Source organism: Varroa jacobsoni, unplaced genomic scaffold (genome assembly GCF_002532875.2).
Source record: "Varroa jacobsoni isolate VJ856 unplaced genomic scaffold, vjacob_1.0 scaffold_584, whole genome shotgun sequence".
Lineage (NCBI taxonomy): Eukaryota > Metazoa > Arthropoda > Arachnida > Mesostigmata > Varroidae > Varroa > Varroa jacobsoni.
The window spans coordinates 50179-65456 of record NW_019213486.1 but is presented as its reverse complement, the minus strand read 5'-3'; the positions used below and the strand labels follow the sequence as shown (position 1 = coordinate 65456).

General features: G+C 39.8%; 2 protein-coding genes across 2 annotated transcripts in view; one reads left to right on the top strand and one right to left on the bottom strand.

The window, feature by feature from the left end:
- Positions 1-5: 5 nt before the first annotated feature.
- On the bottom strand, positions 6-3765 carry LOC111261667 (uncharacterized; the record flags this gene model as incomplete). Its single annotated transcript, XM_022835291.1, has 6 exons — positions 3465-3765; positions 3089-3145; positions 1838-1972; positions 1034-1300; positions 435-588; positions 6-25 (listed from the first exon to the last, which is right to left on the bottom strand). Coding segments are annotated over exons 1-6 (708 nt in total), but the record flags the coding sequence as incomplete, so codon positions are not given.
- Positions 3766-4154: 389 nt separating this feature from the next.
- Col4a1 (Collagen type IV alpha 1) overlaps positions 4155-15278 on the top strand; it is a 28358-nt gene continuing 17234 nt past the window's right edge. Inside the window, exon 1 of the mRNA XM_022835296.2 lies at positions 4155-4436. Coding sequence (XP_022691031.1) covers positions 4254-4436 — 183 coding nt within the window. The 5' untranslated portion in view covers positions 4155-4253. The remainder of the gene's footprint in view (positions 4437-15278) is intronic.

Genomic DNA, 15278 nt, shown 5'->3' with positions numbered 1-15278 from the left:
AGAATGCCCTTAGGACCCGGCTCGCCTGAAATTCAGAATATTTTTTCATTCAGCAAAGTAGCTCCAGCTTATCCTTATTTCGCGATTTCTATTGTAATTTTCATTCCATGTTTTGTCCATTTTATAATAAATAGTTTCACGTCAAGCAATTCTTAAAGGGAGTAAAAATGGCAAAGCTAGTTACGTATTTGTTACTTGAATTGGGTTGGGTGCAACGGATTGGATGACAGTAGGACTACGTATTAAAACAAATTGGACGAATAGAGACAAACGCGAGGGTTCCGATACACGGCGGCGCCCTTATCTAAACTCGGAATTGTCTTGCCTTATATAATTTTCATCGAATATTCGAAGTTGTCGATATTGTCTGTCGACTTGTGATACATATTCTATGACATCTTTGGGCACTTTGTAAATTTTACGAAAATGCGTACCTGGAAAACCAGGCTCTCCCCGATCGCCGATGAGCTGAATCAAGGCAGGTGCTCCAGAGTCACCGGGATAGCCTGGAAGACCCGACTTACCACTGTAACCTGGATCGCCTCGAGGACCTGGTAAACCCGGACGACCAGGATATCCATCAGCACCCTAACAATAGCCAAATATTTGACCATACGCATATGAAGTAATCAAATGGTTTAATTGTGCCACAACAAAAATATTCTCGCAAGATGATAACTGTGACTTTTTTTAGGTTAAACATAACTAAATAGTTACAGTGAATTATACTTCATCTTTAGATGTTTCAGCGGTTACCTTTAAGCTTGTGATATATACACTATTCACAAAATGTATGCTTGCACACTTCTATTTAGTAAAGGTAAAACACTAATTAAAAATTGATCGATTTCTTCAAAAAATTTAGCTTTATTATTCTTTAATAGCTTCAACATAATATATGCGCACTACAATGTATTTTATGTATTCATTAGTTTTGTCGATTAAGAAGGCGACATTGCTTGATTTTCAATTAAACTATACTTTTCTGCTATGTTCCACTTGAAAGACACTGTCTGTCCGAAAATGCACTTACTTGAATACCTGGAAAACCGTCGTCACCATCGTCTCCACGAACTCCGACCGAATTGATACCTCCGTCACCTGGCTGACCTTTAAGCCCTGGCAGGCCGTCTAAGCCAGGCAAACCTGGTTCCCCAGGCATCCCCGGCGTGCCCGGAAAACCCGGTTCGCCCTTAGTACCGTTACATCCATCTTTACCGCGCAATCCAGGCAGGCCAGGCACCCCAGGAAAGCCCGGTCGTCCAGTATATCCATCTATTCCCGGTTCGCCGTCAAAGCCCTTTAAAATACCCAAGTTTTGAAAAGTCTCTGAAGCATCATTTGGACACTGAAGGCGGAAATCCGTTTTTGATTTATTAATGTACATTCATCGAATTTAGGCTTCAGGTATGCGAGAGAAGCCCTTCGGAGAAAAACATAACTTCAATAGCTTTGTTTGTTGTAGAGTTTAGCGAAGCTAGCTGATGTTTCCATAGCGAGTTTAAAATCTGTCGAAGATACGTGAAAAATAATTTTCACGTTTTTCTAAGAGACTAGAACCTTCTAAGGAGACTAATCGTCACAGACACTACAGTAAGCACATAAACAGAAGTAGTCCGTGCTGCTGGTGATATGCGGTACACAGGAGATCGAAGTTGATTTAACCATAGAATTTCTGATATTCTAAGTAAAATAAATTCTCAAAAATACATAGCCACCTTTGCAAGGATGCAGTGTTAAGGTGACGTACTAAGCGAAGTAAAAATATTACCATTACTTGCTTAGCTCATTATTTGTTAGAATACAGAAGCCTAAAACTGGATTGAATTAAACTTACTCGATCACCTTTCGGTCCGTCAGGAGCGTGATAGCCTGGCTCCCCGGGCTCACCCCGTTGTCCTGGTTCGCCTTGAAAGCCTTTCGGACCTACAGGACCTCGGGTACCTTTCATTCCCGGAAGACCAGGGTAGCCCTAATTGACAATCGACGTAAATGAACAAACATCAACAACGAAAAATACACTTGATTCCTTTTAATGATGGTACAATTTTAGTCTAAACTACCCATTTTTATTTCGGCGTTATTATCTAAAAAGTTCGCGTTAAACTGCAACGCTACAGCGTTGTCTACATTGCTATGATAGGTATCAACTGCGACCATTAGTAAATTTTATCGTTAGCAAATGATTACTATAGACTATGATTACCACACTTTTTGGATGCCTGCTAAATAGTCTACCGGAAAACCTACATCGACTAGAGCACGTATGGGGGCAAGTCCTAGATCACAAAAGGGTGATTTCGAGGACATGTTCTAACAAAAGCGCCAAAAATAAAAAAAAGCTTTACGTGGAAGCTTAATTTCTCAGCTTAACAGGACATGCTTAGAGAAATCGGACTCATAGACGTGAAAGCTTCTGTACTCAAACCAACTTCACTATGAATCGTACGTAATTAACGCCGCAACCGATTGTGCCTTTCTGACTTGATCACATAATGTAATAATTTACTATCCGAAAGCATGACATAAAACAATCGTACTAACATTATGAGGCATGATATAAAGATCTCGAGAAGCTTTGAACGTTGTCAATAATAACAACTACAGAAGCAATACTGGTGCAGTCTGCAAATTCTTTACGGTCACCTTATATATTTAATGTTTTATGTAGCTTTTGACGGGCTCAACTGGCAGAAATTCCGCCGTATATAATATTAGGGAATAAGTAGTCATTTTAATAAAGCGATCACAAGCAGAATTCGAATCAGTAATAACCCATAATTAAGAAGCACTGCTCAAGTTGCCTCTTGTGTTGGCGTTTTTTTATCAGGTAGTTCCCGTCGTAGAAAAAATATGTATATTACAACGGTAAGAACTAAAGATGTATTACGCTCCTATTGTGATTTACTAGTCATTACAAAACAAAATACCTTAGACTGCAATGAGATTTGCAAACAAAATAACGTACAGTCGTCAAATATGACCAGTGGTGCAGGAGGACATAGCCAGCCGTATTCAGAAATAGCTAAGCCTGCAAATCAGTGTTAGATTTGGACCGTTTATCACTTCTAAATGTCACTTTTCTTACCGGTTCTCCCGGCTGGCCGATGCATACGCAGGGAGGATAATTGCATCCTTTGCACACCTGAAGAAAACAAGTGTCAATCAGTTTCTACTCAATATCATTATTAAAGCACCGCTACTTTTTTGTATCGCATTACTCATCAGCTCCTATGATCCTTGTCCACACTATTACTTATAACTAACGGAACGTTCTTCTAAAAACTGCTTAAATCGATCTACTCTCAGCCGGTCCGTCACTTACTACAATGTTACGCTATCTAATCAAAAGCGTTCCACTATCAAACCAATCTGACAACTAACAGAACTCCTATGCGCTTCACATTATATAAATGAGCTAAGTATAGTATCGTAATCGTCCTGTCAGTTAAGGCGAAACTCACAAAGGAATCAGTTCTTTTGACATACAGGGACATCAGTAGGAAACAAAGAGCTGGATTTATCCAGCTTCTGTTCATTGTGCTTGGCCCTGCTTTAGGACTACATGAGGGTCTGTGCGAACAATCTCCAGCGTTTTGCTATTGACGGAACGAAAGCCACCGTGCGGCTTTCGAAACGATGGCTCTCCTCCTGCACTGAGAACAGCAGTGGCAGTCGCAGCAATAGCAACAGGCACAGCTGAAGGTAGTTCAATTCGACGACAAACAATACTGGGATCAACAACTATGAGAAGACACAACGACGGCCGATGCCACTCGTAGACTGGGTCCTTTGCCATGGACGGAGTTGATATTCGGGAGCGGTCCCTGATTTCCCTTGCCCAACGTGGGCGGAACGAGGCTTTCCTTCCCTAGTCGTGCAGTATGTACTTTATGTAATGGCTACTTGCAAGCGTATTAGTGTTCTTATGTTTAAAGATATCGTTAATTCAACATCACCTCAGATTTTTTAGGCGTTTTGAGAATCGCTGTTTTTGTAGAGATGTCGTGACACTCGATCGAGGATTTCTTCTTTCATGAAAAATTTGAGGGGAGGAGTCTTTGGTATCCACAACACTCTTGCCTTACCGCTGGGCGTGGAAAGATGAAAGATATCCTGACCGAAGGAAAGGCCGTTACTAGCAGAAATCTAGAAGTCGCCGACAGTTCGAGGAGGCAAGACAAAGTAATTGTTCGTTTCGACAAGCAGAGCAAACTTCTTGAGATCATTGGCCGGAGCTTGAAAGTACGAACATGCGAGAGCGGCCGCGCGCCCGCTGGAAGGCCCTGGCGCAATCAAACGCCGCTTCTCTGCGAGGCCAGCGACAATCGGCTACATTAAGTGCTCGAATCAGTGATAACTTGTTTGAATCGAACCTCCTAATTACAGGATTCATTTTGGCGGCAACATTTACGCTGACCAACCAACAACACCAAGTAAGTAGAGGTCAATAGGAAGCGACCAAAGAAAAATTAGTTGCTTTCGTTACTTTTTCCTCGCACTAAAGTCAACCTAAAAGACGATAGAAAAACATCTTAGGGCAGCGGGATTAAACATGGCAGGTTCGTTAATGATCCTATGATTCCATGATGCTAAACTATGTAAGCCGTTTTTCAGTCAAACAAGAAACCGATGACCAGACAACGCATATATGCGGGCGTCTGGTCTGTGTTTTTAACTTTGGAATATCCGATCGCTGCGGGCTCGCATCTATTCAAACTAGTATTTACATTAGTGTAACTTGTCTTTCGTAATGTGTTTTGACTTACGAATCATTTATCGTTTAAATAATTTTATAGCGTTATCGCAAAGACAGCTACTTTGGAGCGACTCTGAATCTTGCCCATTTGTGATACGGTAGGTAGAAGCCAGCGACAGCTGCTTGGGATTGTCATTGTGCAATACATGAAGTATCAATCTGGTATAAAAGCCCTAAAGGAGTTGACGGCAGCAACGATTTATAAGTATCTGTTTTTTTAGAGGAATATTGATTCCGTTGGTCCGTTAATGAGATTCTGATTAAGAATTTGTCTAGAAGAGCACGGCACCTTTGTTTACGATCTGCTTAGCCTTCAACACCATATAAATTAGGTTACAAGAGTAACGAATTAGTTTATTGGCCTTTACTATCCATCATTTTAAAGCTGTTTTTTTCTATATTATTGTCAAATATTAATTTACTTGTATGAAATAGAGTTTGCTCGTTCCCCACGCAATTCCCTCATCATCTTGGCTCAGATATGCAACTGTTTTGGATAGATTAATAATACTACTTTCTGCCCACGTTTCATTTCGATTTACCATGGTTTATAGTTTTTTTTTTTTTTTCATTTACAGTGTACAGAACAGTTAAGCAGTTAAGTTATACTTTACCTCTATATAGTTGAGGATAAGTTTGGAATTCGAGAGGTATTGTGGGAATATAGAATTTAAGTATGAGATGAAATGTAGCACAAAAGGAAATCTACCTACAAAAGGAAATAACCCAATTTAACGATTCAGTGACTAGGCTTAAATTTTTCTCTGACACCTATATTTTTGAAATTGATTTATTTTTAAATGTCCAAAGCACAAATGTATTTCACACTATTAATATCTTCATGTTCTTACTATGAGAATATTGTCTATTAAATTCTAGTCCATAACCGTTAATATAAACGGTTTGTTTTGTAGTCATAGCTTTTTCACTTTCTATGTTGAGTGAGCGTAATAGATATAGATAGTTTAGTATAGGTATCCATTGGAAGGCAATTAAGCAAATGTCGACTCTATAAATTAGTCTCGGTCAACCACAGCGAATCGAAACAAAATATACATTCTTGAGTATTTACGTACTTACTTCAAAAGTATCTAAAATAATTTTGGCCCTCATTTTCGACTCTCATTTCAATGCGTAAGTTGTTGTATAAATATTCAATTTATCTTAGCTAGGTTGAGCCGTTTCTCATTCTGCGGAATCTTCTTACCGGAAACTTCTTAGGAAAGAAGCGTCCTGTTCCTCGATGGCATAGCTATTTAGTTTAATCACTAAGGGCAAGGCCACACTTGTTGGACAAGCTTGCTTGAAAAAGCTTTTGAAAAAAAAGCTTCTCACAAAAGCGGTGCCATGCCCGAAAAGCACACTACCCAAGCTCACGTCCTTTGCACTTTTGCCTATTTATTACTACTAATTTTTTTTAATGAGAAGTCTTGATGCGGCTATTTACAGTTCCATGTTCCACACTTGCACGTTCCAGCCATAAGTTCATCTGTGGTTCTCTACTTCCTCTGTTTTGCTTTCTCATGCTTGGTCCTTCGTTAATTGCTTTCTAAGCCGCCTTTTCCTCCGCATTTATCGAAGATAGCACAATACAGCGGATGCGCGAACAACGCCGGAGACACGGACGGAGATATATGAACCCGCTCTAAGGATACGTGAGCGCGCTCAGCCATACGTTGGCTTCGCTCATTGGGCATTAATCTGCGCGCCGGTGATCGCCAGAAGTTTTTCGTCCCTCGAATTTTCCGCGTCGTGGATTATCGCCGCATTGCCCAATAGGCACAAAAAAGGTTTGTGGGGAGACGGTTGCAGAGCTGCAGCATAAGTACTCACAAACACTGTTTTGTAATGCCATTATGTCATCAACAACGACAACTCGATGAAAGTTATCCTCCGTATCGCCCTATTACTGGTCAGCCGTGATTTTTGGCATTGCCAGATCGGCCAGTGTATGCGGAAAATTTCGTTGTCTTTAGTCGTCGCGAAAAGTTCTTGGGCTGTTTCGGTTTTCTTGATGGCTTGCTCTTTTCCCGCTGGAACATCTTGGTCATGGTACATATACACAGCTATGACAGCTGAAGGTATAACCTGCGGACCAACCTTTTGTGTGCACAGGCGCTGGCATCTGTCCGCTTTGGGGGGCCCCAAGAAATCCGACCCGGGAATGCTGCTTGGGAGGGTGAACAAAACCTGAATGGAAGCTTCTGGTGGTTGTCTGCTTGGTTTCAATGCGTTCCTCCTAGGTAACACGCTTCCAAGCTGCATTGAGGGTACCCGCGCACGAGCGTCGACGAATACATAAGCAGCTGCCGCTGGTTGGGTCAGTGACACGTTATCGGCCCGCCATCTCACATTCGCAGCCATTACACTCGCAAATGCATGCACACGCTCATGGCATCCGTCATATGGCGAGACAGAGAGAACAAATGAACCGGGGCATAAAGGCTATTGGAACATGGAAAAATGTCGCTTCAGGAAGAGACAATAATAATAATAATATATATATATATATAGCAATAATGATCATCCGGGTGATGACGAAGTTGACATGAATAGTCAGGTGGAGAGAATATGTCATGTATCAGTTAGGCTGAACTTTGTTTACCATAAGCGGTTTAGGAAGTCAACCTATGCAATATAGTAACAGCATTCTGAAGTTACGATGCGCACGCTATATCTATTTCCTTAGATCGTTTGATAATAGGTTCAACTTAGTGGCCATTATACAGCGTTCTATCTGTGCACTTTTCTTAGTTAGTGTCCGGACAGTTCTTGCTTATTACGGATATTTTATAGGGAAATAATGTAAACGAAGTCGAAATCGTAGAGTAACCTACCCATATTAGAGAAGTTCTCCTAGAGCTGAATTTCGTAAAGTTCATCAATGGTTGACGAAGATAATTACGCGAAAGCACTTTTACTTAAAAATAGTTCCATCTACGTCTCCAATATAGGCAGATTATTTAACAGCGACAGTTTATTTGTTTGCGTGATTTTTACTTCTTTTGCATTATTCCTCTATGGAATTTTACTAGTAATACTTCCAACTTCAGCAGAACTATTGCTTCAGCGTACCAAAGCAGCTAATTACGTTCCCATTGACAAACGGAATTTCCTAAAACGGTCCGCGTATACTATGAGCATTTCGAAGCCCAGTTATATCGACGCGATTATCGAGAACACGATATAGAATTTTCTTGTATAGACTCTTTTAAAACCGCGCAATGGGGCGGCAAAAGGCATTCATAGCCAGTCGCAATTTTACTTACAGCAATAAACTTTCAATATTCATCAGGCACAGCTTGGAAGTTACACTATTAGAAAGTTAGAAGTATTTGCATAACGAGTTACTGGTTTACCACCCTAAAGGAGGTAAAGGTAAAATTTAGTCCAAGTTTTCATTGCAACGTACCAAGCGTGTCAAACAAAATTATTGTACCGTTAAAAATACTGTGCTCGCCTAGTATACATCACATTGATGAAATAATACAAACGTGAATATGACTAGATAGAGTACACTGGCACGTTTTGTGACCATTCATAGCGGTACTTTTCTATATCTAGATATTTCGCGCGATATGTTTAATAAAAGCTTATCTCGTCCTTTTCACACGGACGAGTGCCAGTTTATTATTGTTGCCAAAAAAGACCATTGACCTCTGAGATACTGACGTTGGCTACCTAAAAAACATCCACAGAATTTAAGCTCACATACTACTCTCTACTGATTACAATGAAAAGGTGGTCTTGTTGGCACGTGTAGAGAGCAGAGCCTTAAGTGTTAATGGGGGCTCGCGAACTGTTCGCAGGAAAAACAGAGTACAGGAAAAATGTAATATTTAAGCTTTCGGACAAATTAAGCACGGGTACCTCTGTAACATTCGTATTGGCGCGCTAAACACAGATGCACGTCGTATCTGTATGTTGCGGATGTAGATAATTTTTGAAACTAAATAGAATCAATAGATCACATAATATACTTTACAAAAGATGATAAACTATATGGAAACTTTTGTTCAAATGAGGTAAACGAGTGCACACGCTGAGCATGGCACTTCTGTCAGATTACAAACTAAGATACTAGCTTTTCAGAATGCACAAAACTTTCTAACTTAATACAGAAACAAGTAATCGGTATGAGACGATAACGCGCTGCGAGAGTATATAACTGTAACAACGGCATGCCTTATTTCTCGATAAAGGGGTACATAGATCGGTGACGAGTGTTGCGACTTGTTTGCCGATCAGACTCTTGACTGCTGCGCATCTTACGATAGCTTTTGCTTAAACGTTTTTACCAATACAGTGGCGGGTATTCGCTTAAATCCCGTCCAAAAATACCGCTATGCTGTGTCGTAAAGTCTATGTATTTGCTTGAGGATTTCTTTGTAGTTTTGGTCCATAGATTGAAATATATCATCATAATGGATGTCATAATACAATAGGATGCAACTTTTTGTAGGAACTTCTTCTGCATATTTAGAGTCATGGCCCTATCTCTTATTAAGCTTGAATTGCACACTGCTAAAGCGTGTGCTAGATAAAAAGGAACGTCTTGCCGATACAGATGTACATACAGTTTAAATTTTACAAGAATGTTCCCTTAGCTCTTCGCGTAACGGTGGCCAGAGTTTCGTTTAAATGGGCATTATACGTCAGAAGTGGCGGTACGATCATTACGACCTTCTTCGTTTTGACTATTTCTCCCCCCAGGCACTAGAGGAAAATGAGGTTTCGCTGCGTAAGGCGCAATACGGCACATTTTGGCAGGAGATATTTGGCAGAGAGAGAGCTAAAGATCAAGATTAATTAACTATTCCCAGAAGCGTTTTAACTGTTCCTGGAAAGCAGATGCGTCTGCGTACACTTTTACGTCGCTAGCTCAGATGTTAGTATACTGATTTTTAAACATAACCTGCTTTAATAAAGCAATATACAATACGTGCATAACGGGTCGAAGAATTATCTTTGGCAGTTTGTTTAAATAAACACAAACACTGTCATGTGTTCGTACATGCAAACTCTTTCTGCTCTAATGAATAATCTGATTAGGCAATTTCTTTCCTAGACCATGTCGGTGAAAATCTATACAATCGAAAGGTTCAGCGTCACCAATCATCGTAAGTGTCTGGTCACTTTGTACCTTTAACAGTTACATAGCATTTTAATGAACTGCTCCTTGTAGATCAGGCCTTGGCTACTTGCAGTATTGTAAACTGTGTAGCATAATACAATTTTTCGAAGTTTTTGTGCGAGCAAGGTGAGGAAAACCTAACATTTGCTGGACGCGTCGCTTTCGTCACCATGGCTGTAGAGCGGATTGACGATGGCAGCCCGAAACAGCATGGAAAGTCCGCCTTCCTCAAGCCAATGTCTAAAAATAAAAGACAGATCGCACTCACGCTGCATTTCTTAAAGACAAAAACGGACATTTTGTCAACTGTGCCATTGCGCTTGTTCGCGAGTTTTCGAAAGCGTCGACTGACGAAATGCCGACCTCGTTAACCATAGGCAATTCGTTTGAAATATCAATTAACCGGAAAGGTCGCGATGGATACGTGGCAGCGCGATCGTCTCGAAGAATACGCGCTCTCACGGCGTTATCGCTGGCCGCTGTTTGATTTGGTGTTCTAATAAAATTATGATTACTTCACACCGAAGGCATTACTGAACGTACCTGTGAATTGCAAATAAGTTTCGCTTCTGAGCTATGTCTTTCTTAAATAATCCTGTTCCTGACAGAGCATCTTCCGCAGCGTTTGTACTAATCTGACGTATTGAACAAAGTACTCGTCCATCGCCTTAACGGCACATAGGAGAAAAAAAGCCATTTCAGTCGGTGGTTAGTAGATTATGAATCACGTCTTCGTAATCTCCTCATTTCAGGCCCAATAGCGGCAATAATCGATTGCGAAGATCGAAGTTGCACAAGGTCATGAATGTGACCATCGGATGGTGGCCAGCGACCGAGATTCGACAGAACTTCACATTGTCTCTGAGAACAATGTTGACACTATTGCGACCTCCCGTTGGAGCGGTGACAATTGTATTGCCTTAATCCTGTTTCATATTGCATAACTTAGGAACGTATTTTTTTGGCGGGTCATCGTTGTTCGGGCCATTGATCGGGTCCATGATGAAGTGATTCTCCGTTTTGTCTTACCGATTTACAGTTAGTCAAACATCCGGATGCAATTTATACATCTTGCTATTTCGGAGCTGATCTAAGGATGTTTTACAAATGTCGTAGTACTTCGAATTTTATCGTCGAACATTTAGTGTGTGTCACTGTGAGGTATTTCGACATGCGGCTATAGGGTACTTAACGTGTTGAAAAATGAGAATGGTGCCGATAGAAGCCAGCTTTTCAGTGCATAGATAGAATATAATAGGCAACAAGGTCCGTGGTTTTAACGATTTGGCATAACCAGCACACGACGTTCTTCTTTGCTAGGGTTCCCATTGATAACTTTTCAGTCTGTTCAGTTCAGTGTTTTGTTTGCTTCTAGACCAAAGCTTCCACGTTCGTTGTAGCAATTAGCTACACCTTCTAGTATAGCTACGTCCTTGCTGTTAGAAGTCATTCAGTCATGGACTACGCTGCATACAATTATTATGGAACTCTAAGTTCTTTTACGTTAGTTTGTCGCATATGATCGGTTCGTGTTTCGCGGACTTCGCAAAAATAGGAACATCGGTTTCTTGATCGATTTCCTCGAAAGGATCGCCCGGCAGTCGAGGACGGCACAATTATCAACTTCGTCCATTTTTGCTTCGGAATATGTGCATTTTGCGAAATACAGCCATAGGCTACCCTAAATGCACGAAGTCTTTCCAATTGCTTGATGCCTCAATTTGGGCGTTTAGAAATTTGCCGCGACTTCTCCATACTTTCAGGATATTCCCATACTTTTCACGGCTCGCTTGTAGTCACACCAAAACAGGTTTCAACTAGCGTTCTTTATCAGACAGTACACAGTATAAATACACATTTAGAACTAATATTATAGAACTCGATCGAGCACGTCTTGTATTTACGATGATCAGCTGTTAAAACCATTCGGTGGCACATTTATTTAAATAATTAATACGTTTTGCTTGTGACAGATACCCTTAATTATTATTAAAGCCTTAACGTAGTTACTAGTACCGTGAGTTTTGCAGTTTTAAATGATCGTTTCGAGCTTTTACTTTTGGTAACTGCCTTAGTAAAGACATTATTTCAGATGTTTGGGCGCCAACAAGGAACTAAGTGGATCTATATTCGATTTCGAACCCAGACCACCTATTTTCGGTTACTCACTAAGATATAATGCTAATACTTTTGACTAGCACCGCACTATTTGGTGACAGTAGAACGTTACGGAACTTCTACGTTCCTCAGCCCAAAATATATTTTTAATGATATGGAGGTGCTTCGTTTATATCCTACTAACATGTCTCGGCTTTCCTCGAAAATTACACCCTAAATGGTACGGCTTAATATCTTTTGTTACCGCAGTCTGCCACAACCTTCTTGCATGCCGACTACTGTGTTTACATCTGTGCTTCGAAATTTTGTCAGATTTATAATCCTGGAGACGACGTAATTATACATACTGCAATAGACACGTACAATGAGAAAACATAACCTCGCTGAGGTAACTCGAATAGTTAAAACGTCCCCCTGCGTTCTCTAACAATGAACCTACAAACTTTATTAAAGTTCGTAAGTTTACTATTGTACTTAATACATATAAAATTGACAGAGTATAGAAAAATCTGTAATAGCTACCAGGTATCTATGTCCAATATTTCAAAATTAAGGCATAGAATATTGCAGACATCGTTTTATTTCAGCGACATATGGTCCTAAATTGTTCATCTGGTATAGCCATCCACATCGCAATATTCTTCTCATGTGGCTACTCTGTTCAATGAAAAAGGGTTTTATTTCTTAGCTTCGAAGCCTACTTAATAAATACGTTTAACATAATGATATAGAGATAATTGCGATCTAAAAATCTACATGAATATGTTCAAGTTTATTTTATTTTCGAAAACAAGAATCTTCCATTATAATTGTTCATTTATTAGATTGTCAAGGTCGGTATTGTTGTGCTATATTGGACTTGTCGCGTAGATGACTATAGACATAGAGGAAATCAGCCAAACTTAATAAGATTCAAAATGTAACAAGCTATTATTAAGCACTAAGGATTGCCATTTCGTTCGAAAACGTGCCTCTACGTACGTATCTGAATTAGGCCATTTGTCGACCTATCCGAGGGCATACACATACAAACGAGCTTGCCTCAGGCTCTTGTGCAGTTTTGAAGTGCCCCACATCAGTGGAATATCTGGATGCATACATTGACGTCATTGGCTCTGACGGCTGTCATTGTTGAATGTCTCAGTGTTCATGCTGTATCTTACCTGCCAGTGATACAGGTTTATATTATATACAAGGATGGATACATATATATATATATATATATATATATATATATATATATCTAAAGTTAAAGCATTATATTGCAGAAAACACTAAACTTGACTACTTAGCAGGTGATTAAGTAAGTAGCTGGATGTTTTTGTGTGGACGTAATCCTTCCGTGTACAAGTTATCCGCACTTAGGGGCCTTCCTTGCTGCTATAATGAGTTCAATCTGTGCACTGTGCAATATATACCTTTTGAAATAATTCCTAGATACATATAGAATATCCATTCATTAGTGAAATAATTATATGTTGATCAGCACCGCGTCCACGTGAACCTTTAGACAGGCAGATTACATACGTATGTACTCTGCGTCGATGAGATACAAATTCATTCGTATAAAGGAGTTGAAAGCAAAATGTTTCCAATGGACAAAGAGGGCTATTATAAATCTGTACAATATTTTGAATCTCATGAACAGCCCTTAACTACGCAATTTGTATTATAAGCGAAATTTGAAGAAATTCTTACTACTGGGATTTTTTTTAAAATCATCGAGCATGAACATATGCTTATGGTTGTAACCATGCAAGGAAACTTTATTTTCACGTGTAGAAAGTCTCATCCTTAAAGAGATACTGTTTCTGGTCATAGTCACTGTCTTTGGTCTTCTTAGTCTACATAACTGTTCCTACATACAATGTTTAAGCTAGCGCGTAGCGTCTGCTTGGATATCGTAAACAATCACAACTGCTATAATACACAGATTGTATAGCTTTTACAAGATGCTTCTCACTCCACATTGCTTTGCAAGTGTAGATACAGGTTTCTTATCTGGGCCGATTGGCTGAGTCTACGTTATCCCAAAATTGTATTTCCAGTATATAGGAATTATTATACAATAATTTTTATCGATGTGATCACTACACATGGTCGCACAATATACTAGCTAGTGATATTTAGGATCCGCAAGTTGTACCGCCCCTGTTGTCGTTCTCAATATCCCTCTGTGGTGGTCGTTGGCAAGACCGTACCGATTACGTATAAATGACCTTGGTTGCTTCTCATGAAGCGCTCGTAGTAACTAGATGTGTTGCGTATCATAGTGACACAAAGGGCATGAGAATCTTCCAGGCCATGTCATAATGGAAAACTGTGCAGTGGACCTCTTTGTTACATATTGCCTCGATTTCCTCGATCAGTTTCAAAAGTAACTATACCTGACGTGCCTTCTAGGTCATCTGGAGGCTTCATGCTTCATCCCTCGCTTCACTGACGAGTTCTACATTTTTCTACAAATTTCTTATTTTATATATTTCTTCTTTCTATACGTGTCACATGGCTATTACGTTTTGCCTCAAACTATTAAGGCACATTTTTCCACAATGGTCGCATGCTGTCGTGTTAGAAACATACGCAGGGCTTAGGGGTATATCGGTACTCCGATTGTACCGTTAATGTTCCACTTTTATTGTTAATGTTTTTTTAATTTTAATATTTTTGCATATTTTAATAAAGTTGTGCTGACCTTGACGAATGCCTTATTATAACAATGGATCGCCTTAAGGCAATTATAAACGATGTTTAGTAAAGTATAGAACGTCTAAGAGTATTATAAGCTAAATGCAGCATTGCCATCAGGCACTTTGTACTGCATAGGCAAACTTTGTTGCCTGTGCAGTAAAGAGTACCCAGTAAAAAGTAATCATACCCAGTATGAAAAATATCAGGGAATTACTTTATTAGAACGAAGGAGGTTCATTTATGATGAATGAAGCCTTTCGTGAAACTTGGAAAGTCTTATGACATTCGTTTACAATACTGGCAGCCCATATTACAATATAGCCAGCGGGTTGGACCCCAGGCTAGTCGTTCAACTAAGACCTAATTAACTAGACTACATTTTATAGGCAGCCACGTTGCCACTATTTAAACTCTCTTTTTAGCTGGTAGGAGATACTTAGCTGCGCCGTTAGTCTCATTCGGATCCCCGAACTGGCAACAGAAACAAACAGTACTCCGACAAGATTTGAAGCTATAGTAATTTACAATAGCTGACTAGTTTTAATATAAATAAAAGCTACACATAGTGTTCTCTAT